The following is a 23887-nucleotide window of genomic DNA, read 5'->3' as shown; positions in this document are numbered from 1 at the left end:
GGATTTCAAACTTGACAGGTGTCTTGCTACGGGCACCAGTAAGTGCAGTGCCGAGTTTGACATTGTTTGGATTCGAAATGCAAAAGATATCATTAAATATCTGTAAAAGAAGCACACATTGAAGTTGTGGTTTAAAGATAAACATTCTGTCAGCTAAACATTAAGTCAGCTACACTGTTTACTTCTGAAGTAAAAAAGTAGCGATTTCTTTCGAGAAATGTAGCGATTCTTTTCAAGGTTGTTATACATTTATTACAATGTAATTATAAGTTTATTACAATGTAATTATACGTTTATTACAATGTACATTTATTACATTATAATAAATGAAAATAATACATTTATTATATTATTTTGTTACATTATTCTTTTTGAAAAAAGTATCGATTCTTTTTGAAAAGTAGCGATTCTTGAAAGTAGTGATTATTTTTGAAAAAGGAGCGATTCCTTTTGAAAAAAGAAGCGATTCTTTTTGAAAAAATAGCGATTCTTTAAAAAAAAGTAACGATTCTTTTTGAAAAATAGCGATTCTTTAAAAAAAAGTAGCGATTCTTTTTGAAAAAAGTAGTGTAAAAAATGTTATTATATATTTGTTACTGTCTTATACATTTATTACAATGTGATTATACATTTATTATAATGTAATTATACATTTATTACAGTGTTATTATACATTTGTTACATTATTATTTTGTTACATTATTATTTTGTTACATTATTATTTTTGAAAAAAAGTTGCGATTCTTTTTGAAAGAAGTAGCGATTCTTTTTGGAAAAGTAGCAATTCTTTTTTTGAAAAAAGTAGCAATTCTTTTTGGAAAAAGTATCGATTCTTTTTTGAAAAAGTAGCAATTCTTTTTGAAAAAGTATCAATTCTTTTTTTTGAAAAAGTAGCAATTCACTTTTGAAAATGTAGCGATTCATTTTTGAAAAAGTAAGCGATTTAACTGAATCTGTCAGCCAAGTCAGCCACACTGTTTAATAATTCTGAATATTATATTTTATTCTGGTGCGCTTAACGTTACCGTTTTCTCAGAGTTTAGGCTCCTGTGTAAAAGTAGCCTAGGCTATTCAGCAAATCAAACATACCAAACCAACAATTACTAAAAACACACAAAAAATGATTTTGCACAGGCATTGCACTAGTTGATCGTGACTAAGACCGTGCTTACTGGTCACCCTTTTGGGATAAGTCATAATTAAATGGGTTTTAGTTTAAACACACCATTGGTTGTGTAAAAGGTAATTAGATCCCTAAAGAAACAATACTAGCATTTGACAGAACTATTAGCTAGTGTAATCATTAAGATTACATTAAGAACATTTTGACAGGATGTAAGGTGGCTCTTAGCCAAGGTCGGTTTACTTGGCGCCATGACCAAGTATTGCGATGTTTGGCTTTAGCATTGGAAGGCAAGCGTAGTATGACCAATAAGTTGCCGCCTGTTCTAGCAAAACATTACACACAGAAGACAATATTCCTCCGCCCAGGCGAGCAACCACCAAGAAAAGGTGTTAAAACCAATTCTCGCCCACGACAACTGGAAGCTGCTAGGGACAGGAAGATGCTGGCTGATCTTGATCAACGGCTTAATTTTCCACCTGAGATTGCCACCACTAAACTACGACCAGATATTGTTTTGTGGTCTGGATCAGCACGCATTGTTCAACTGATAGAGTTAACAGTGCCATGGGAGGATGCGGTAGATGAGGCATATGAGAGGAAGAAACTGCGGTATGCTCATCTGGCCACTGAAGCAGAACAGCGAGGATGGAGAGTCCAGGTTTATCCAGTGGAAGTGGGTTGTCGAGGATTTGTGGCACACTCTACAACCCGGTTCCTCAGAGACGTCGGATTCAGTGGCCAAGAGTTGCGTCGCACAGTAAAGAACTTATCTTGAAGCAGCAGAGAGGAGCAGCAACTGGCTGTGGTTGAGACGGAAATATTCTGGCTGGCTGTGTGCAGGCCGCCACGCTACGGGTTCGTAGAATTCTTGAAAAACTCGAAGAGTCTGTTGGTTTATTTGTATAGTTTGCATAGTAAGTTATTACGTTCCTGTGTAAATTGCGTGAATGAGGGTTGGTGATTGGGCGGATATGGTGTTTTGCAGTAGTATGCCATACGGAACCGTTGCCACTGAACCTACTTTAACGAAGACAGTGGGGCTCGACAGCCTAAACGGGTTGGCGCGTATGGTTGGGTTGCGGAGAGATTGTGAGATTGTGGTCAGGTCTCAGCAGCAGGAGGGATGTAGAGGTCAGTAAGCTGGGCTGAGTTGAGTGGGGGACGGAGGGGGGTGACTCTGGGACGCCAGAGTCACTGTCGAGCCCGCTTGAGGTGTCGTGGGCTAGTCGACGAAACACTGAGGACGGAAGGTGCCCACTTGAAGACCCTAGAGATGTCCCCTACTCGGCTCAATCCAGACGGTTGTCGTGCTGGTCCACTAGGGAGACCACACTGTAGTTGCAGCCGTCGTGTGTGCTGACGCGCCAAGTACACTGCAGTCATTAACGCCGGACAGAAGGGGAGTCACACCACCATATGGAAAGAAGCGTAAATGGGTGAAGCATAGGTTACTGTAAAGCCACGTCTTAGTTTGTGCTTATCTTGGCGAAAGCCGAGTACAAATCAGCATGAAGTTTTAACATCTACTCTCGTGTAACGGAAATCATCAAGAAGTTTAGTTTAGGTTATTGTGAAAATAGTGATTCAATTTGTAAAGGAGAGCTGCACAAGCGTGTCTTTGTGATGTAAAGTCATGTGATGTCATCCTTCTTATCCTCCTCACTATATAATGGGGAACTGCGATGCCACTGCACGAGCGCTGCATGAGGGTCTAATAATGTTCAAATCCAGGACATGTGGATCAACAACCCACCATCAAACCACGAGCATCTCGACCGGGTCTTGAGGTAAGACACGTGCAACAGGCTGATCTCGCGCTGTGAGGCCTGAATACAGAATGCGACAATTATTATACAGCCTCCTCTTCACACTTTTATTTGCTGAGGTGAGTAACGGCATTTCATTATTTTTTTATTATTTTATTTTCAAAAGAGTTACCAAAAACACGTTAGTTTTGAACTAGACTTTGATGATAATTTTCTTGTCGTGCATCTCTTTCTCCGTCAGTCTATGACACAAACATCTTACAATTCCACACAGAGACACACTGTGTCCATATAGCACAAAACATTGTTTATTGTTCTCGTCCAGAACTCACACAAGAAGCTCTTTGTAGTTTATTTTCCATGAACTATGGTGTCAGATGCAGTCTACAACTGTCACAAAAAAATTACTATTATGTTAAAATAGGACACAACAAAGGTTCCTGAGGTTGAAACTGTCATAGTTTATTTTCTATTTGCTATTTTGGTGGTTCATTTTGTGTTGGTTTTATAAATAGGGTGATGTCAGGTAAAATGGGCCAGTAGTTTCCGTATTTTGCAAACAAGACAAAATGATAGTAGAGCCAACACAAAAGTATGTCTGAAATGGTCTGATTTCAAACAGTTGATATTGTTTCCTCTTTTCAGAATGATTTTGTTAGTTGCAGCTTGCATGTTTACCATGCTCTTCCATGAATATTGAAACAGTTCAGAGTTAATCACTTTTGCACATACGTGACGTTACTTTAAAAACTAAACAAAATCTTTTGCAGACACTTGCTGAAAAAAAGGACTGTTGGTACTTTGAAGGAGATTATCCAGTATACTTCATGTAAGTGTAGTATTATATATATATATATATATATATATATATGTGTGTGTGTGTGTGTGTGTGTGTGTGTCTGTTAAAATGGGCAGTTGTGGTTTTAACGACAGAAACAAGAAGCAGGACCCACACTACCCTAATCTTTACTTACCTCACCCCTTTCTTCTTAATAGTTTCAACAGAACATCGGTTAAAGGATTAATTCAGATGCACATTGAATAAAAGAGATAAATTCCTCAGCTCAGAAACCCCCCACCCCCTTTACTAGTTTCAATAAGAGTAATTTATCACAAGTGCTCCCGTATACCCAGCCACTGACATGCGCCACAGGAGGTGAGGTACAAACAGTTCAGTCTTCACACCAAACGCAGATGAATTCTCCTGCAGCCACAGCAGACAGTACTTCATGCTCCTTCATTACATTCAGTTCAAAACACCACATTCATCATCAAGTTTTTATACACACACACACACACACACACACACACACACACACACACACACACACACACACACACACACACACACACACACACACACACACACACACACACACACACACACACACACACACACACACACACACGTTCAAAAGTTTATGGTTTATATATATATTTATATTAAATGTAATTTATGCCTGTGATGGCTAAGCTGAATTAGCAGCCAGTCTTCAGTGTCACATGATCCTTCAGAAATCATTCTAATATGCCGATTTGGTGCTTAAGAAACATTTCTTATTATTATCAATGTTGAAAACAGTTGAGCTGCTTAATTTTTTTGTGGAAACCATTTATTCAGGATTCTTTGATTAATACAAAGTTCAAAAGAACAGCATTCATTTGAATTACAAATATTTTGTAACATTGTAAATGTCTTTACTGTCACTTGTAAATTTAATGCATCATTGGCTGACCCCAATGATTTTGAACAGTAGTTTATATGAATATATAACCAATCATACATATTTTAGCATGACCTTCAAGCCTTATTGAAGAGCCACAGTAAGGACTGAGGAAGAATATGTGTCTGTCTTTAGATGCAAGACATATGAGGACTGCTGTGGCACACAATGCTGTGTTCGAGCCCTTTCTGCTCAGAGAATATGGTTTTTCTGGTGAGTTATTTCTACAAGAATTTTTTTTGGGGGGTGCATTCAAAATGTGGCTCAAAAAACGTGGGTCAGATGGTCCATCCATTTTCCAAACCGTTTGTCCTAAAGTATCAGAGAACCAGGGATCTTCTCGATGTGGGATGATATCCACTACCATCCCGGAACGGAACACTTCATGTGATTTTATGGGCTGTTTTTAATTGGTCCGTAGGCTGTTGCTGATAATTGGCATTTTGTGCTGCTGTAGTACTGGGTACTTCATTCGAAGACGTGTCCACCTTTACCCTCCACCTGGGGAACCTGATTTTAACGTGGCCTTCACCAGACACCCCATCATGTCACCAGGTAATCTCTCTGTATGCCCTTGTCCTGCAAACACCGTTCATGTGGTTTGATCCGCTGTGTGTGTTGGCAGGACTGCGTCAGGCTGGCTTTCACAGTTATGGAGACTCAGAGACTGCAGTCATTTCCACTGTCTACCCAGTGCAGACCCACCCCAGTCACATGACTGCAGTGTATTCAGCCCTGCCGTACAGCCAGCCTCCTCCTCCCTATGATCAGGCCATGCAGGACTCGCAGAAGAAATAAACAGAACAACACAGTCCTGAGGAACAACACTATAGATCATCAGTGACTTTTTGTTACTCATTCTTAAAGTCTATGAGAAAGAAAGAAAGAAAGAAACAGAAGCAGCTCAACAACTCAGGCATGACTGGAGGACAAACTTACAAACTGGAACTGATGTAAGAGTACAAAAACAAAAATATAGAGACATTGAAATGCCTCCATCTTTCTATCATAAAAGATGAGTCAGAGGTAATAGATCTATATGACAACAGCTTTAAAAATCTGCTTATCATTTTACTAAATTGTTAAAAAATTCAAAAAAGATACTTAAATACTTAAAAATAGAGGGCTCTTAAAGTATCAAACATTTTATTTCTTCATACATAGCGGACGGACATTATACCCTTGGCTACGAAAATGTTATTGACTGAAATCTATTTTTTAAACCAAACTCATCACCCATAACCCTAATAAAGTTGGTCTTTTAAAAAGGTTATATCTTTGCTTATTTTACATATATTATTTATTATATTTACTTAATAATAAATGTATACATTTATTTTTTTTATTAGTTATTATTAAACATATTTATTATGTATTAAATGTATTACTTTATATTTTACAATTTTTGTGTGATATTTTATAATTTTTTTGTTTTATACAAGTACGTTCATACATAAATATACAAGTTTTTTTATGCTTACGTTACATTAGAAACCCTTCATTACCACCACAAGGTGGCGCTGCAAAGTAATCTCCAGTTTCTTCTTCCTCTTTACTAGTAATTACCTTTGTAGATTGAGTAGATTGAGGGAAAAGGAACACACGCCAACATCAGTTTATATCTCGTTATGTCATCATTTATTCCCCAGAATGATGATATATGCAACTTCTTCCTCAGAATGATGATATATGAAACATTCAATCAAATTGGCCTTGTTTGGAAAAGGACGTAATACGAATTTTCATTCTCTTCAAGGGACTGAAAACCCTCGTGTCTGTCTGCACCGTAATAAACTGGTGAAGAAGACAGAACTCGCGGTGGTAACCTAAATACTGCCCCACAGAGCTGAGTGGGCTCAGTTTCGAACCTCAGGGAAGTCTTACAAAAATGCATCTGAGGACATTTAAGTTGAAACAAAAGGACAAAGGAAAAACTATGGCAAAGAACACTGTGTTCCGTATGATCACATCTGAGCTTGTGTTTGATTCGATCTGAGACAGTTTGATTCAGGGCCACGTTCATTCAGTCTCAAGAAATCAGCACATTACTGAAGTTATGCTAAAAGTCCTTCTTGTGACGAAACTATATCCTGAAGCAGTCTCTTTTGAGGGGAGGCAGCAGTGGCAGATCTGTCCTTATGAAACTTTGTTTAAGTCTAGACTTCACTATTTGATGCGTTTTATTCGACAGCGAACAATAATTATATGCAAAGGCCTTGAGAATGCCGCTAAATGAGTGAAACCACCCCATCTCATTTGTTCCTTTTGGTCTGTTTGGGGACAGGTCAAGGACAGGGGTTGCTTTAAAGTAAAGAAAAAAAAAAGGATTTCTTTTATTTCATGGAATATCGCGTATCTGGGTGATTCTATTATTGCAGGTACATTTGGTGTCCAAAGTCATTATTTTTTCTGCTTTTTTCAAATGGTTATTTTTAACTATTTTAGTTTGCTATTCATTGTCATGGATCACAAGATGTTACAGGCCACAAAGGTCTTATATAGCTAAAAATCATAATTTCTTGTTGTCCGAATCAGTCAGTGTAATTTTGCCCATCATGTATCATTGTGTAAACAAAATATTTTATTTTACTTTTCTTTTGGTAACATTTCATTTATAAAAGCCCTAAATAGTAATTTTCCTAATTTTACAACATTAAATAGTTAACTTTTGTTGTCCATAAATCTTGAGTCAATTCTGTTACCGTACCATACTTTGCCTTTAAATTGGTGGAATTATCTCCCACAACTATGTAAGACACATGATGTCACTTTACCACACTGATAAGATCGGAAGCAGTAAAAGGTATTTGTGCTCTCTCTGAGAAAATATTTGAATCTAAAAAGCTCTTACACCGAGTTATTTTGTAAAACGTCAACATTGTTACCACAATATCAAAAGGAAAACAGAATTTATCACTGATCACACAGTGGTTTGTTTAGAAGTCTTTTGTCATGATTTCATTTGTGCTACGTGCTCTTAGCATTTATGCTAGCAAGTGGAGTTTTTGGCTTAAAAGTTTCAAATGGTCAATTCTGTTACAGTCAAACTCTGTTAACAGTATGTAACAGAATTGACAGTAACAGAGTTGACAAACAAAACTGCAAAGAAAGAATTTTTTTCAAAAAGGAAGGTAAAAAAGGAAGTAACTTGTGTTTGGCAAGCACTGAATTATTAAAGTTGAATGTTTTCAATAAGATACTGGAAAGAATTTCTGTTAGTCACCAGTTTTTTTCCTTAACTTTTTGAAATGCGAAACGTATCTCCAATAATAGAATCACTTATAAATGATTTATCTGTGCACATTACTTTTTTTTTTTAATTCAAGTGCCCTCATCTTTAATTAAAATAACCTCAGCCATGTCTCTTCTCTTTTCTGATGTTGTTTACTGGCGTGAGGGCGGGACAACCTGACATCACAGCAATAGCAAACCACAACCATCCAATCAATTCCTGATGGATCAAATCAAGGTCCGCTCTACATTTTTTTCTTTTTCTCAGATATATATCACAATTGGCAAGAAAAGAATCGCAAATCCCGTTTCATGCTGATTTCAAGGTACAGCATTTAGGTTGTGTTTTTAGGTGCATGGGAGTAACGGAAAAAGAATGAATGAAACGTGCTTCGAGTTTCCTGTGAGGACAGGACAACCTTTGTTTGACCTTAATCTCCTCTCACTTATTTATAATGCATACTTCATAAAAGTTTGAGCACAACTGAGTCCACAGTCCAGAATGTGGATGTGTTCAGTCTCTAAACTTTCAAAGCACACAATATAAAGAGAGCTCTGAGAACAGACGGAGTGTGAAATCTATTATACATCTACAAATGTTCTAGATGGAACCACAAAGGAAAGGTTTGAAAAGAAAATGCATTTTTCTGTTCTCGTTTACCTGCTTGCCACTGCAATTAATTTCTTTCATTTATTGACATTAAATTGTAATAGTTGTCAGGACACAAGAAGTGTAAGCAAATCCTCAGTTTGTGGAACATGAGGGAGCATCATAGATTCGCACAGTTAAATATTTAGAGTCCGCCGGGATAAAATGAACTTGACTAGATGTTTACAGTGTAGCGTACATTTTTTTGATGGTCAAGTTTTTTCTCGAGTCAGCTTTTCAGATATGCTGTTTCTTTTTACATGTGAGACATTTGTTCTGCTCCTACATTCTCCGCATCCCTGACTGTTGTGCTGTGTGGAGGCGGAAGCAGCAGATGGACTTTGACGTGTTGTGAAAGAAACAAATAAGCTGATAGACTTCCAGTGCACCAGAGAACCCCCTTGTCTAGTTTACTTTTCAGGTGTTGCACTTGTGTGTTACCACAGCTACACTTTACAGGAATCAGGCCCAAGTGCTTCAATGTATGTAGCTGTTAGATACACTCCCGTACACATGTTTTTCTCTGGTACAAAACATTTCTCATGCTTACCAAGGCTTAAAACAGTAAAAATACAGTAATATTGTGAAATATAAATAACTTTTTCTATTTTAATATATTATAATATGTAAAAAAAATTTTTTTAACATTGTAACCTTTACTTTAGATCAGATTAAAGCACCCTTGCAGAAAAAAAAGTATCAATAATTGACCGCAATCGGGTTTGAGCGGTAGTGTATGAATGCTTTTCACCCGATTCTGAACAACCAGAGAAGAAAAACTGTGACATCATCCATCAAAGACAATTCTGCACATGCTCTCCGAGATGTTCAGTGCTGCAACAGAGGAATAAAACTACAGACATTCATACGAGAACATCGAGAAAACAATGTGTTGCCAGCATTCATTACAAACAACACCACTCTTTTTCAGGTAAAATAAGTACCTATTTATTAACATGTATTCCAAATTTACAAGTTTAGCAGACAGAAAAAAAGACATATCCATTACAATTCTTTGAGCATTCATATTCTCATCCAAATACAGCAGAACACTACTCTGAATGACAATATGACACCGAAGAAGCAAATAAGACTCAAATGCCTCTCATTTGTGTTTCAAATATTAAGAAGAGAACTAGAATACTAGCAATGACAATTTCTTCCAGAGAAACATAAAACAGAGACTTTTTTCAATGCAAGCACTTTGTACAAATCAATGTCACATCTAAATGAATAAACCTTTATATACACTGAGGTAAATGATCACATTGGTCCAAAGAGGTAATATGCTTTGACATTAATCATGTTTGATTTTTGCACAGTAGTGTTTTTCAAAATTATGTTTCTGGATCTTGTAAGATGCTTCAATGTCTAATTACATTTACACCAACTGTAGAGTAGGCACTCAATATAAAAAAGGCTTCTGGAATGACTTTAATAGAGGAAACTGAATAGCAACATTTGTCTGCACATAAACAAGGACCTTGGAATGAACAAAGAAGGACAGAGGTATGATGACCTTCAAATATCAGGAAATAGTTACAAATACAGAGTCATTTTACATTTGGGGGCTTGTGAAAACTAATAGTTTGTGACTTCACAGAGAGCAGAACAAATCTTTATAAAATCGAGGCACTTGTATTGCATCATGCTCTGGAGAACACAGTGAGATTGCATATCACAGCGAAAGTGTTCCTGGCTGTATCCTAAATCATTTCCTAGCCTTTTGTGCAATTCATTCATTCATTAAGGAAAGGAGAGTGATGGAGAAATGACAATTCTGTCCTTACCCTCATGTTCTTCCAAACCTGTATGACTTTTGTTCATCTTCGAAATTCAAATGAAGATCATTTTAATGGAATCAAATTCCTTTTAGTCCATTGGAAGTCTATTGCACCATAACTTTAATGCTTCAACATGTTCATAAATGCATTGAATCAAACCGCTCAATTTATGTGGATTTGTTTTAATGATCCTTTTGTAAACTTTTTGAAGCGTCAACGTTTTAATTACATGGACTTTAAAAGGAGGGACAGAAATTTCTAATTTTCATTAAATCTCATTAAATGTATCTTCATTTGTGTTTTCGAAGACGCACAAAAGCCTTATGGGTTTGAAATGTCACAAGGGTGAGTATCTGACGGCATGGAATTTTCACAATTTTCTTCACATCTTAATCTTTCAGTATCTTTGGTGCAGAGAATATGAGATTTCCACCTGACGTAACTGAAGGACATCCCCAAAGATCCTTTATGTTTTATATTTGAATTTCCAAATAAAGACAGATTACTCTAAAATGTCTAGACAAAAAGTTTCGAGATCACAGAGAGAGTTTGATAAGAGAAAAAGCACATTCTCTTACTCTCCGGCTTTGAAATAAAATAATCAATAATCAAAGGAGCACTTATTGCTTAACTTGACCAAATACAGACGCAGAGTTACACAATACATCCACTGCAGCTCAATGACTGTTGCTCAACTATGTGTGAGGTCACACTATTTTAAACGATCAAAATGGTGTCTTGTCCTGATCTGAATGAAAATGGCTCCATAAAAACAGTGCTTACAGCAAAACATCTAAAACTGGATAACTCAACCCGATGAACATGTACAGACTATATGCACAGAGAAGAATACAATAAATAGGTTTGCATCTTTTTTAGCTACATGTGTCAATATTCTCTTAATGTCTCAAAGAGCATGAATGAAAACAGTAAATTGGACTACAGAAATGTATACTCGGATGATCACAAAACCACCATTTTTTCAAATGGGCATAAAAAAAAACACATACACAGTCTTTTTACGTTAACACGGATGTGCTGTAGCTGGGTTGGCCTTTGTACAAATGGCTTTAATGACTGACCCAGTTTTGTGCCTGATTCTTTAAGGACTGGTCCCTTTAGGCAACACCACAGGCTGCTTCTAATATGCAGTATGATTGTGCTGAATGTGCTGCCCTCACTCACTCTCTTTGTCTGGAAAGCGAGTATGTCGGTGAAGTCACATTACAAAACCGCTTCTGCATACTCAGGCGAGACTTTTGAGTCAATGTTATGATCCTTTAACTGCTGAGCTGTTTGCAAACAAGTGCTTGTGGTTAATCCGATCTCCACTGTAAATAGACGTAGTACCCGAAACCTACAAAGATCCTTTACCAAATATGATAAACACGACTGATTCAAAGCAGTGGCACTTTCTGGGACAAAAATAAATAAATAAACACAGCACGGACTACATATACATAGTGTGTGGCTCTGTGTACGTATACCTGTCAATATTTGAGCATACAAATAAACACAAGCAAGTCCAGTCACATATGTAAGACAACAGGCTATATACAGAAATAAGTCCATAAAGGCTCAAGTCCAGCAAAGCACATCAATGACACCGAATGGCTGTCTGTTGTTAGTTTGGTGACTCACCAGTTGAAGCATGGGTGACTGACTCCTGGTTAAGGTTGTTTGAGATGGTTTTGCATGATGAGGACATATCTTTTCATGGACAACAGGGAACAGCACCAATTGCTTCGGGTCCCTCGATATCCCTGATTAAGGTAAACCTCCACAGAGGATGTAGTACCCTCGCTCACCCCTCTAGATGAGTGGAGGGAGTGGATAGGCAGTGTAAAGATGATGAGTTGTTGCTCTATATCTTGATGCCCTCTTGTTGACACAGCTGGGATAGCGACTTCTTCACGCGCAGCGCAGTGAGGCGAGCCCCACCGTTGGCGTACCAGCATTCCCTCATGATCTTTGCCATCACACGCAGGGCCTGCGGGCAGGAGGACATAGATACTTCTATCACAGATATAATTGCTATGCATCCTCACTCTCTCGCATACAAGCACAACTCTGAGCTTTTCAGGCAACATATTTCTGTTGTTACCAATCAGTTCAAATCTATTTGCCATTGGTTACAGTCTGGAAATCTTTGTGCACGTCCATATGAGTCCGATATCATGTTGTTGGAGTTCCTGCACATGAAGACATGATACTGGTTGTTTTCACTGAGTCCGTCTCACAAAACTTCGCTCGCTCATGAGTTAGTGGTTTGAATCAGCCTCAATTATTCAAAGCTATTACAACGAACTCCCTTCACAGAATTTTTTCAGGTTTGTGAGTTTTACATCAGTCCATTTACTGATTGGTTGTTGATTTGACAGTGTGCAATTAAACGTACAAATTGACCAGTGTTGTTACTGACAACTAAAACCAATTCTATTAAAATCATATTCGTGTATTGAAATAAAGCTGAAATAAAAGATACATATAAGTTATTAATATTAAACAAAAAAAGTAAATGTTCCCTTTGCAACTAACTGAAACAAAACTAGTAAAAGTTAAAACTGAAATAAAAATAAATAAAAAACTAACAAAATGACAAAAGCACCAAACAAAATTACAAAAAATATCAAAAGTGATCCAAAAATATTATTAAATACTATAATAGTATATGAACAATTCTAATATAACACTGATATTAGTTTTGTTCTAATAAATTAATAATGGTATTCTAAAAAAACAATAAAATATTTGACAAAAAATATTGACTGTAAGAGAAACTTGTTGGAACCACATTTTACTTTTTTTCTTCAAACAGGCATATGTATTACAAAACAGAGTGATATTTATATGGCACATATATGCAGTCATAATCACTAGAGTGACAGTGTAAAAAATAAAAAACTAGGGGGTATATTCAATATGAAGATTAGTTACATAAACTAAAGTAAGAAGTTAGTAACTAAATCAACCAAAGCACCTTTGACAACCAGCTTTATCAAGAAATTCTGTAATTTGTCAACTAAAAAGGTAATTTGGTTCCTATTTAAGTAACGCATGACTCCCTTGTCATTTACATGACCTACATTCATGACTTTGCATTACGAAAGGTCAAATAAAGAAATCATTGTACGGTAAAGCTAAGACATGAAAGAATTCATAGCATTTAGCTGCTTCTGAAAACTCACCATTTACCAACGGTTGGGTTTGATGTGTTTTCATTGTAGGACCTTAAAGCAGAGAGCATGAAGTGTCTCGTCTGCTGTGGCCTTCTCTCGTCCTTTTCATTAAACATCACAGTCTAGACAGCTCTTTATTTTAATCACGTCCGCGCATACAGGGAAAAAGTAAAACAATTTTTTTACTCCTTTGAACTCAGAATTCGCTCAGCTTTTGAATCAGACAAACTTTCTGAAAGTAATTTACGTGGATCAGTTCTCTGAAAGAGTGAGACGTGCAGGTTCTTTGGGTCACATCAGAATTGAAGGTTAGGGTGTCATGTGGGGCAGGGCTTTTCTCCACTTACTTACTATGATGTTCAAAGCGTTTCTAAGGATGCTGATTTTTAGAAAGCAGCTGTCTGACTCTGAGATGGCGAACGGGAACCTAGTTTGTTTAACATTAGTAACACATTAGATGTTTGATAACATATAGTCAAGCCAAATGCTAATCATATCAATTACCGCTATGTGTCCGACGCTGTAGAGAGCGATACATAAAACTCATTATCATTCTGATACACCGACTTGTAGATGAGCCTGTATAATTTGTTGTTCCTCCTCTTCTTCTTCTAAATCAGTTTCTGGTTCAAACATATTTGGCTAAATATTTCCACTTAGGTAGTGTGATTGGTTTTGGTTGAAGATCTGATGACAATCAGTGTCCAGACACTTTCTCAGCATGGGTTGCAGTATTTGATCCAGCATGTCAGTTCAGGCCTGATTTAATAGGCTTGTTCTCTGCATCTGCTTTCCCACAAATAACCATTTACAAAGTGTGAAAATCAGAGAGCAGCCATTTAATATTGGGCAGCACAGTAATCAAATGTGTCTTTTACATCGGCAAGCTGTGATAGCTGTGCAGACAGTTAGTTAGATTAGAGGCTTTTTAGGATTGCAAATTGAATGCAATTGAATCTTCCCTTTCACAGCAGTAAAATGCACATCAAGATAGAGTGAGGAAAGAGTGGCGCCTCCACTTACATCATCTACAAAAAAAAAGAAAAAACCTGAAGGAATGCTCACCTCGCAGCTCTGCCACCTGTTAGGGATGTTGGCACGAAGCTTTTGGTCACAAACTACACGCTTCATATCCTCTACTGATGGATCAGATGGTACAAGGTCATAGTAGGGGAGCTGGTAGTCCTCATGGATGCCTGAGTGGAGAATTTAGCCCACAAAAGCACATATTTAATGACCGGTTACCATAAGAGGTTATTATTTCAAAAGATTATTGTATGTAGAATATTGTAAGTGGGCTCCAAAAGTCTGAAACCAATCTGGAATTAATTATAATACGTTACAATAATATTATTGATCTGCCTTACTTAGGTGGACGTTGACGCAATTTTCTTTTAGAAACAAACTTTGTTATATTGTTTTTGTTATATTGTTTTCATGTTATCACTGTGAAGCGCTTTGATACAATCTGTATTGTAAAAAGCGCTATTTAAATAAAGGTGAATTGAATTGAATTGAATATATATTAGGTGTCTTTAACTACTATGTACTTACATAAAAAAATAAGTACAATTGTATTACAACTTTTGCTGCTATTGTGGTGGGATACAGGTAAGGTTGGGACAGGTTTGGTGGTATGGGAAGGTTTAAAGGTGGGTTAAGGTGTAAGGGAAGGGTCAACAGTGCAATTATAGAAGCAATTACAGAAATTAATTACAGGTGTAATTACATGCAGGTATGTTTTTTTTAAATATAAGTACAATGTAAAAACATGTATGTACACAAAAAGTGCATTGTTTCAAATAGTTAATTTAAATGTTAGTACATAGTAGTTAACCCTCTGGGGTCTATTTTTTTCACATAGCAGCAAAATAGACTTAAAATACTCCGTCATTTTTGGTCATACAGACTTAAGAAATATGAAAAAATAAACTAAGTGGACACATAAAAAAGTAGACATTTAGCAATCGAAATAAAACATTGTGCTTTTGGTAAATAAAGAAAATAAACAGGGTGTGCTTTCTGCCTCTTCGTCTCCGTGAACTTTAATTTCTGGAGCACGTCTCTAAATTTAAACAAAACTCAGCAAATGCTAGTCACACAAGCAAAGGCAATATATCTTTATAATCAGAGAATATTTGTTTTAGTTTTGAATTAGATCATTTAAAAGTACACATTTAAATATTTATGTAATCTATATAAAAAGAGAAGAGATGTCAGTCGTTCTCATTTCAACTCATTATAGCTCATTAAGTGTTAATGTGATCACGCCCACGGACAGAGAAACTTGTGAACGCCCAAATTAACTCGATAAAACACACCAAGTTTAATCAGATTAATGTACTGTGTCGTCTTGCGAGGCTGTGAGGAATAATCCTGGGTAAATTTACCTCAGAACAAGTGCTGGTTTAGTTTCACTTCGAGGAGCAACGGATCCAGTTAAGGATCGTGAATAGTACGTTTTTTATTCTTAAGTGCTTTGTTCTAATCGCAATATGGAATAGTGTCTGTAAACCGCAAAAAGACTGTAAATATGAATCGCGTTTCTGTTGTGTGTGAAATAATGAACGGCACAGATGCGCACTGTTGTTTACTATGTTACAAACGTAATATGAAAGACAACATTACGTTGACTAGTTTTGGATAGATTATAAAGTTTTTACTGTAAAATAGACATCAAATAAGCTTTTGTTAGCCAGTTTCTGCTCATATGTTAAATATATATTATGTTTTGTCAGAAATAAACTCATCAAGATGTTATTATATTGTTTGTTCCAATAGGCTATATTCAAACTAATGAATCCCTAACTTTGAAATATGTATGATAAAATGTAGTCTTTAAAAAAGAAAATAGGCTTATATTGGGTATATCTACCTTGTAAATATATTTTTTGCTATTTTATTAAAAAAGTGTTCACATGTAATTCAACAACAATTACAATTTATATAATATTATATGTATACATATATATATATATATATATATATATATATATATATATATATATATATATATATATATATATATATATATATATATATATATATAGTCCTTGCATTCTTTCTTGTGTGACACCTGAATGAAAGACTCATTATGCATCTCATTATGTGGCTAATTATGCAGGTCATTGTCTTCTCAGGTGTGAATCACGCCCCCACGCATATTGCCTTCCAAACAAAAAGTATTTTACAGAATTTAAATCAATGTATTGTTTTATGTGAATGATTAGGCAAAATGATTTCCAGATTATTTTTAAGCAAACACTCTAGGAGACAACATCCATTAGTCAAAAGTATTTGACACATATTTAGTATGTGTTTTGTGGCCTTGTTTCAGAAACTTTATTTTTTTCAATAACCATGCATAAACATTTTTCTCTCAAAGATACACACATGTTGCTCATATATTATGGTAGCCCTGTTTGTGCTAAATGGAGTGTAATTACACCTTTGCCATTAATATGTTTATTAGCAACTGAAAAAAGTACAAATGTCAGGGCATGTCAAAATATCTCAAGGACCCCAAAAACCCCTTAGACCCCAGAGGGTTAAGGACACCTAATATAAAGTGGGACATATGTATTAATTATAATATAATCAGATAACATAATTCCCAATGTGCTGTTTTTAAATAAAAATAATAATTTTAAATAGTGGTCTCAGACTTCAGGCCCCACCATAATTCACTAAACAAGTTGTATTTTTGCAATATACATTCGTGTTTTTACATTGTACTTATATTTTAAAAAACACCTGCATGTAATTACAGCTGTAATTCATTTCTGTAATTGCATCTATAATTACACTGTTGCCCCTTCCCTTACACCTTAACCCACCCTTAAACCTTCCCATACCACCAAAAAAGTTAAAAACAAATGTTAACTCCTTTGAACTCAGAATTCGTATATATATATATATATATACACACACACATACATATAGATATACTGTATATGTAAATGTTACCCATAACAATGCTATTAATTATCATACAACGGAAGGACAGAAAATAAATATCATCACAGTGTCCTACCTCCAATTGAACACCTGCGAGCAATCTCCCAGAACACCAGACCCAAGGCATAGATGTCTGCCCTTTTAAAAGACTCAAAGTGCTTCATGTTAATGGAGTCATCCAGCACCTCAGGGGCCATATACCTGTGAACATGATATATGTCAACAGACGTCCCTCAGCGTAACATTATTCACACAACCTTACACATCTGTCCACATCTAAACATTCATTTCATCCTCCTTGGTTATGGTTGTTCATTTTGACAAGCTGGATGTAATTGAATTTTCCTTTTCACAGCAGTAAAAGAACATTCCACAGGAATGAATGGGACTTTTCAAGAGCAAGATTTACAGTAAAATGTGCTGATGAAGTAGCCAAAGTTTTTCGCAATTATTCTTGCATGGTCTGGAATGAAGCGTGCCACTGCCACCAAGTATTTTTATCTGCTGTTTTTCTTTAAGAAATTGTTAAATTACAGGATTCAACAGGATTAAAAGCTGTGGAAACTGGGAATCAGAATCAAGGAAATCAGTTAAATGAATAGACACTATTTGAAAGCAATTACGAGAGAATATTATTAGTGTGAGCAGAAATGTTCCCAACTTATCCAAATATGCAAGTTAATTAACAATAGATTATTAACAGTAGTTAAGCTTTGAGCAAATATAGGCACTTATGGTGCTATACATCAGTCCCTCCAGGATTTTCACAAGAATTAATGCAAATTCAAACAATTTCTTCATTATTTGCAGCAGCTTGAATTTCTTATGCAAATGTTCCGCAAAAAATATTAACCCGATGGAGAAAAGCAAAATATATAATTCTGATTGCGCAAATGATCCTTTCGTGTTAAGCATTTGAGATGATTTATAGGCTACAGGTTTAACGATATTATTAAACTACTACTAATATATATATATATATATATATATATATATATAAAATACTGAATATAATGTGGGGTTATTGGTGTTAATATTTTCTAGGACCACTGTTGATTTCAGAAATTAAACAAAATATTTACAGGTAACTACTCTTACTGTCACTAATATTAATTATATTAAAGGTGACATATTATGCCCCTTTTCACAAGATGTAATATAAATCTATGGTGACCCCAGAATGTGTCAGTGAAACTTCAGCTCAAAATACTGTACAATACAAAATACAGGCCATTTTTGTGTGTGTCCATTTACATGGAAATGAGCTGCTGCTCCCCGCTCGTTCAGAAGACGGCCGATCCTTTACATGAGCTTCGGATACAATAACAAAACACGCGAATAATCTCACTCATCCAAAATCTCAGTCGCGGAGTGCAGCCTTACAGAGACTCAGGAAGAGGTTGCCACTTTAAAGCCCAATTTATACTTCTGCGTCGACCTCCCGCCGTAGCTACGTCATAGGCTATGTGTAGCGCGTGTACCCTTCGCCGTACCCGGATGTGCACCTCTCCAAAAATGTAACAACGCGTCAATTCTACCCGTACCGCAAGCACTGTGATTGGTCCGCTAGAACCGCTCCCCGGGTGTCGCATGCTCCCTCTGCATGCGTAATTGCGCGTCAAGGCAGACAACGACGCAGAAGTATAAATGAAAACCAATGCGTGGTTTATAGCGTAGAGGCTCCGGCATAGGTCCGACGCAGAAGTATAAATCAGCCTTTAGACTGCACCTGGACGTTTCTGAATGGTTAGTGGATACATTTATGTAGTTGTCGTGGAGTTACATTGATCCATCTGTTTCTGTGGGATTTCTGTTGAAAATAAAATTAATCCACAGCTCTCGTCTCATCTGAGGCTGGGACTCTAAATCGTCTTCTGTGCTCGTCTGTGCAGCCAACGACAGCACAGTTTGCATGCTTTGCTTGAACTTTTGCCATTGCGTTATAACGGTTACACTGCTGTAGGGGTGACCCCGAATAGTTGAAGATTCGATAGGAGGAGCCAGATTCGACTACCAATCTCACGGTCGAATCTTCTCAGAGGTGTTATGAAACGAGGATCATGCCACTTTGGCTATACGAGTGTGCTCAATGTCTGATTTCACATAGAACTACCGGTTTTCTGTCAATACGTTAACATACAGCCTATTATGATAATGCTGTAAATAAAAATGTCCAAAGAAAGAAGCTTTTAATAAATATCTTTAGCGTGAGTGAATTAATCCAACCACCCCTGTGACAGATTTAAGTTTCACTTTCGATCCGTGACCGACAGAGCAGCATCTTGGCGGCAGGGATTTAAATCTTTAAAAATGTCTGGGATAAGAAAATATAATGTGTGGATGCACACCATCAGAAAGGATATTCTCCAAGGCTGGATTTAGCATCAGGAAACCATGATCGCACTTCTGCCGGCCAACGTTAACAAGTTGGTTTTCTATGGGAGGAAAATGCTTAAAGGATTAGTTCACTTTTGAAAAAACTTTTGCTGATAATTTACTCACCCCCATGTCATCCAAGATGCCTATGTCTTTCTTTCCTCAGTCGAAAAGAAATTACGGTTTTTGATGAAAACATTCCAGGATTTTTCTCCATATAATGGACTTAAATGGGAACCATACGGTCCAAGGTCCAAAATACAGTTAATAACAGTTTCAGATGCAGCTTAAAATGTCTTTAAACGACACCAGACGATGAATAAGGGTCTTATCGTGCGAAACGATCGCTCATTTAAAAAATAAATAACAACGTTTAAGTTTTATAAGCTCACATGCTCGCCTTTCTCTGTTCTGTGTGACTCTCCTGTTCGAACTCGTTCATCAAAATGAACAAATCTTTTTTCGAGTCATTTGATTCATTTAACGACCGAAATGAACGCATTGACTCGGAAAAAGATTTTTTCATTTTGATGAACGAGTTCGAACAGGAGAGTCACACAGAACAGAGAAAGGCGAGCATGTGAGCTTATAAAACTTAAACGTTGTTACTTATTTTTTAAATGAGCGATCGTTTCGCACGATAAGACCCTTATTCATCGCCTGGTGTCGTTTAAAGACATTTTAAGCTGCATCTGAAACTGTTATTAACTGTATTTTGGACCTTGGACCGTATGGTTCCCATTTAAGTCCATTATATGGAGAAAAATCCTGGAATGTTTTCATCAAAAACCGTAATTTCTTTTCGACTGAGGAAAGAAAGACATAGGCATCTTGGATGACATGGGGGTGAGTAAATTATCAGCAAAAGTTTTTTCAAAAGTGAACTACTCCTTTAACGTGTAATTAAATGTGTTGTGTTCATATTCTGAGCTCATCTGCTTTTCTGTAGGCTATATAGTATGCTTTATTAATAAGGTGTGTACAGAATTTGATCTTTAAATATAACTGTCTTAGGACATTAAGCCGTTAAACGTTTTTCACGTTAAGCGTTTTAGAATGTATTTTATCCACGCACACAATTTGAAAAGACTCAAACGGACACAGACAGAGTGAAAGACTGGATTTTGTTTCTCGGTCAGGTAGGGTACAAGTGATTTCAAAACATTTCACCCGGTTCTAATTAGATTTTTGGATGCTGTGAACATGTTTAGCTAAAAGGACTGCCACTCCAGTTCAGCGTTTATTGTTGTCTCTGCAGTTAAAAAGACAAAAGTTGACAATTCTGGCTATATTTTCGTTATTTTAATTTTATTTATTGATCACTCAGGGTTATCTAATTTAACTATTTGTGGCTTGTGTTTTGAATATATGTTCCCCTGCACTTTAGGCATTTTGCACACATTTGTTCTGTATCTTGTGACTTGATCCTGACTTATTTCGTTTTGTATTTTTATTTATTAGAAAGGTATATTCTGTTCTAATTTAATTCTGTAAATTAATTGTTTATTTTTTCTGTACATCGATACTGCGCTGTACTTAGAGCCTGCTCGCACAGGCAATTTAGCCGATTTAATTGATTTGCATGTGAAATGCAAATCCTGTCTGCAGTGTGGCCTTTCTGCAGTTATTTATGTTATTTCATAGTTTAATTGATCCGAAATGTTTTTATACATTTTCTTCTGTATCTTTGTGTGATGTTATGTACATCGCATGCTTTAAAATGTTAAAGTCCCACCCCTCCCCCCACACACACATGATTAGACTATTAGTCGACTATAGGCAAGACTTGACGATTCTGATTCGACTGAAAATCCTTAGTCGGGGACACCCCTACACTGTTGTAAACCAAATGGCGCTGCCGTGGATGGAAACGTGCAGAGTAAGGGGCGGTAAAATTATAATAATATCATATGTATATTAATATTATTCCAAGAGCGTGATCACACCATCGGTGCTTGGGCCCTAAATATCAACAATGTTGATTTTCAGTCAAAACCCACCAATAATCAATGCTGCAAATATCACCATTTTTTGAGAAAATCCGCAGCAAATTGAACAATTTTGGTACGCAAAAATGTGACTATTTTTTAGTAATTTATGCAAAATTCAATATAAAACCCTACTTCCGATAATATGGCAGACAGCAACAGTTGCTGAGGTAGGATTGCTCTGTCATGTGTTAAAGATGGAGCTTTAAAGGTGCAGCTGTCTTGTGGGTTGCATAGTGGCCTAAAACATGGTTTTCCTTCAGAAACAGAGAAGACCAAGCGAGACAACATCACTCAAATGAACGCAAGGGGGATAGAAGGCTGTGAGGAAGCACTTTGACATTCAAAAGTCACATTCAGTTATGGTCACAGCAGGAGACGCTGTACTGTATACTGGAATACTTGAGTGTCAGTGTGTGGGTCAGGGTTTCCGTTGTCCGGTAATTACCGGACATTGGCCGGGAAAAAAATGAAATGTCCGACAAAATTAAATCTCTCCGGTCAAATTGTCCGATTAAAATTGCGTAATAATCCTGCCCCCCTAACACAATATGAATTTGAGAATAAGCCTAAAATGTATAAAGCAAAAATACACCGACCTTTGGCTATGTTATAAAGGAACAGGCTCTACCGTTTGAAAGTTATTAAACAACATCGCATGCTGCATTTCAAAAAAAGCGCACGCCTAGAACGGCTGTAATATAGACCTAAACAACAAACGATTGAGTGAGACGTTTCAAATGTGGCCAGGCCCATTGATATTATTGATAAAGTTGATAAATTGATAAAGTTGACGATGCAGACTCGCCATCTTCGCAGTAGTGAACGCGCCTATAGAGAGAAGTGTGCACGCGCCGACGCCTCCGTGTCCTGATTAGCATATATTGTCCACTATTCCTTCTTATTTATTAATCCAGGCAAATTTGTTGATGAAACATTGATTAAAATTAATATACAATTTATACAAAACGAAATTTTCAAGCAAAAATAATATTCGAAGATCGCTGGGTTGATTATTATTCGAAAATCGCACCCCTCCACCACATGCACGCACACATGCATTAGACTACACACCAGAGCAAAGCGGAGCGGTGTGACGCTTATTATAAGTTAAAACACTTAAATATACGTTTCATATTTATAAATAATATAGCCTAATGTTATTATTTTTTTATTTCATCTATGTTGATTAGGCTATATGAAAAGGGAGCCGCATGAGATGAGTAAGATAGGATTATAAGATCACCAATAGGCCTATATATCGGAAAACATTTGGAATTGGTCAGACATGATTTTGACCACTTATTTAGTTTTGTTTTGTAGAAAGCCTTTCTTTAAAGTTTATTTCGTTTTGTATAAATTGTATCTTCATTTTAATCAATGTTTCATCAACAAATTTGCCTGGATTAATAAATAAGAATTTATTCATTTGAAGTGTGCATTTCTCTCTCTAGGCGCGTTCACTACTGCGAAGATGGCGAGTCTGCATCGTCAACTTTATCAATTTATCAACAAAAATGTCTAATGCATAATCATTACTTTCGCCGGTTCTTTGTGGCAAGCTTTATTTCAGGTGTTGCGTGATATCTCTGCGCCCAAGTAGCAGTGCTTTGCCTGTGTAGAGTCTCCGCAACGGCGATAGATTGAAACGCGCGTCCGAGTGAAGATTGCGCAACTCGCGCAGCGCGTCGTCCGTGCAACTGATAGCAGCGGACACGAGCGCTCAGCTTGATTTAAAAAACAACTGATTTTAGCGCTAGATCTCTTATTTAATAGCGAACTAAATGAATGATCTGCTAGTTAACTGGATATGTTTTATTTATTTGTATTAGGTACATCCGTGCCTCAATGTTTCAAAAAGTGAATGTGTGTGAAACCATAGTAAAAAAACAATTGGTGTTGATTGACGCCAATCGGACTTTCATGTTTTTTTCCGTCTATTTGAAAGTTAGGCTAATAATAACATGTTGCATTCGATACGGCCTGATTATGTCATTTTTTAAGTTATATGGCCTGCCTCCAGTTTTCCTCAACTTGACTAATTAAGAGGCGATATTTGACCGGCATATCATCAAAATGTCCGTTAAACGAAACCTCTGCCGGTCAC

The 23887-nt window shown here is 36.6% G+C and overlaps 2 protein-coding genes across 3 annotated transcripts in view; one reads left to right on the top strand and one right to left on the bottom strand.

Annotated features, from left to right (window-relative positions):
- The first annotated feature begins 2772 nt into the window (after nt 1–2772).
- Nucleotides 2773–5490, top strand: vopp1a (VOPP1 WW domain binding protein a). Of its 2 annotated transcripts, none has more exons than XM_056235497.1 (5): nt 2773–3011; nt 3663–3721; nt 4752–4829; nt 5074–5171; nt 5242–5490. In XM_056235497.1, the coding sequence occupies exons 1-5, from the start codon at nt 2964–2966 to the stop codon at nt 5412–5414; spliced, it is 456 nt and encodes a 151-aa protein (XP_056091472.1). In that variant the 5' UTR covers nt 2773–2963; the 3' UTR covers nt 5415–5490. The 2 variants fall into 2 exon arrangements, with proteins under 2 accessions (XP_056091472.1, XP_056091471.1); XM_056235496.1 differs by having other exon boundaries at nt 2775–3011; nt 5038–5171.
- A 6180-nt stretch (nt 5491–11670) lies between these two features.
- Nucleotides 11671–23887, bottom strand: part of tgfbr1a (transforming growth factor, beta receptor 1 a) — a 48093-nt gene continuing 35876 nt past the window's right edge. Inside the window, exons 7-9 of the mRNA XM_056235493.1 lie at nt 17493–17617; nt 14525–14655; nt 11671–12270 (exon numbers count right to left, since the gene is read on the bottom strand). Of these exons, the coding sequence (XP_056091468.1) occupies nt 12145–12270; nt 14525–14655; nt 17493–17617 (382 nt within the window). The 3' untranslated portion in view covers nt 11671–12144. The remainder of the gene's footprint in view (nt 12271–14524; nt 14656–17492; nt 17618–23887) is intronic.

The sequence above is a fragment of the Rhinichthys klamathensis genome, unplaced genomic scaffold (genome assembly GCF_029890125.1).
Source record: "Rhinichthys klamathensis goyatoka isolate OS25496 unplaced genomic scaffold, OSU_Roscu_1.1 h1tg000422l_1, whole genome shotgun sequence".
NCBI lineage: Eukaryota > Metazoa > Chordata > Actinopteri > Cypriniformes > Leuciscidae > Rhinichthys > Rhinichthys klamathensis.
Note: the sequence above shows the minus strand (reverse complement) of the source record. Positions and strands in the feature narration are given on the sequence as shown.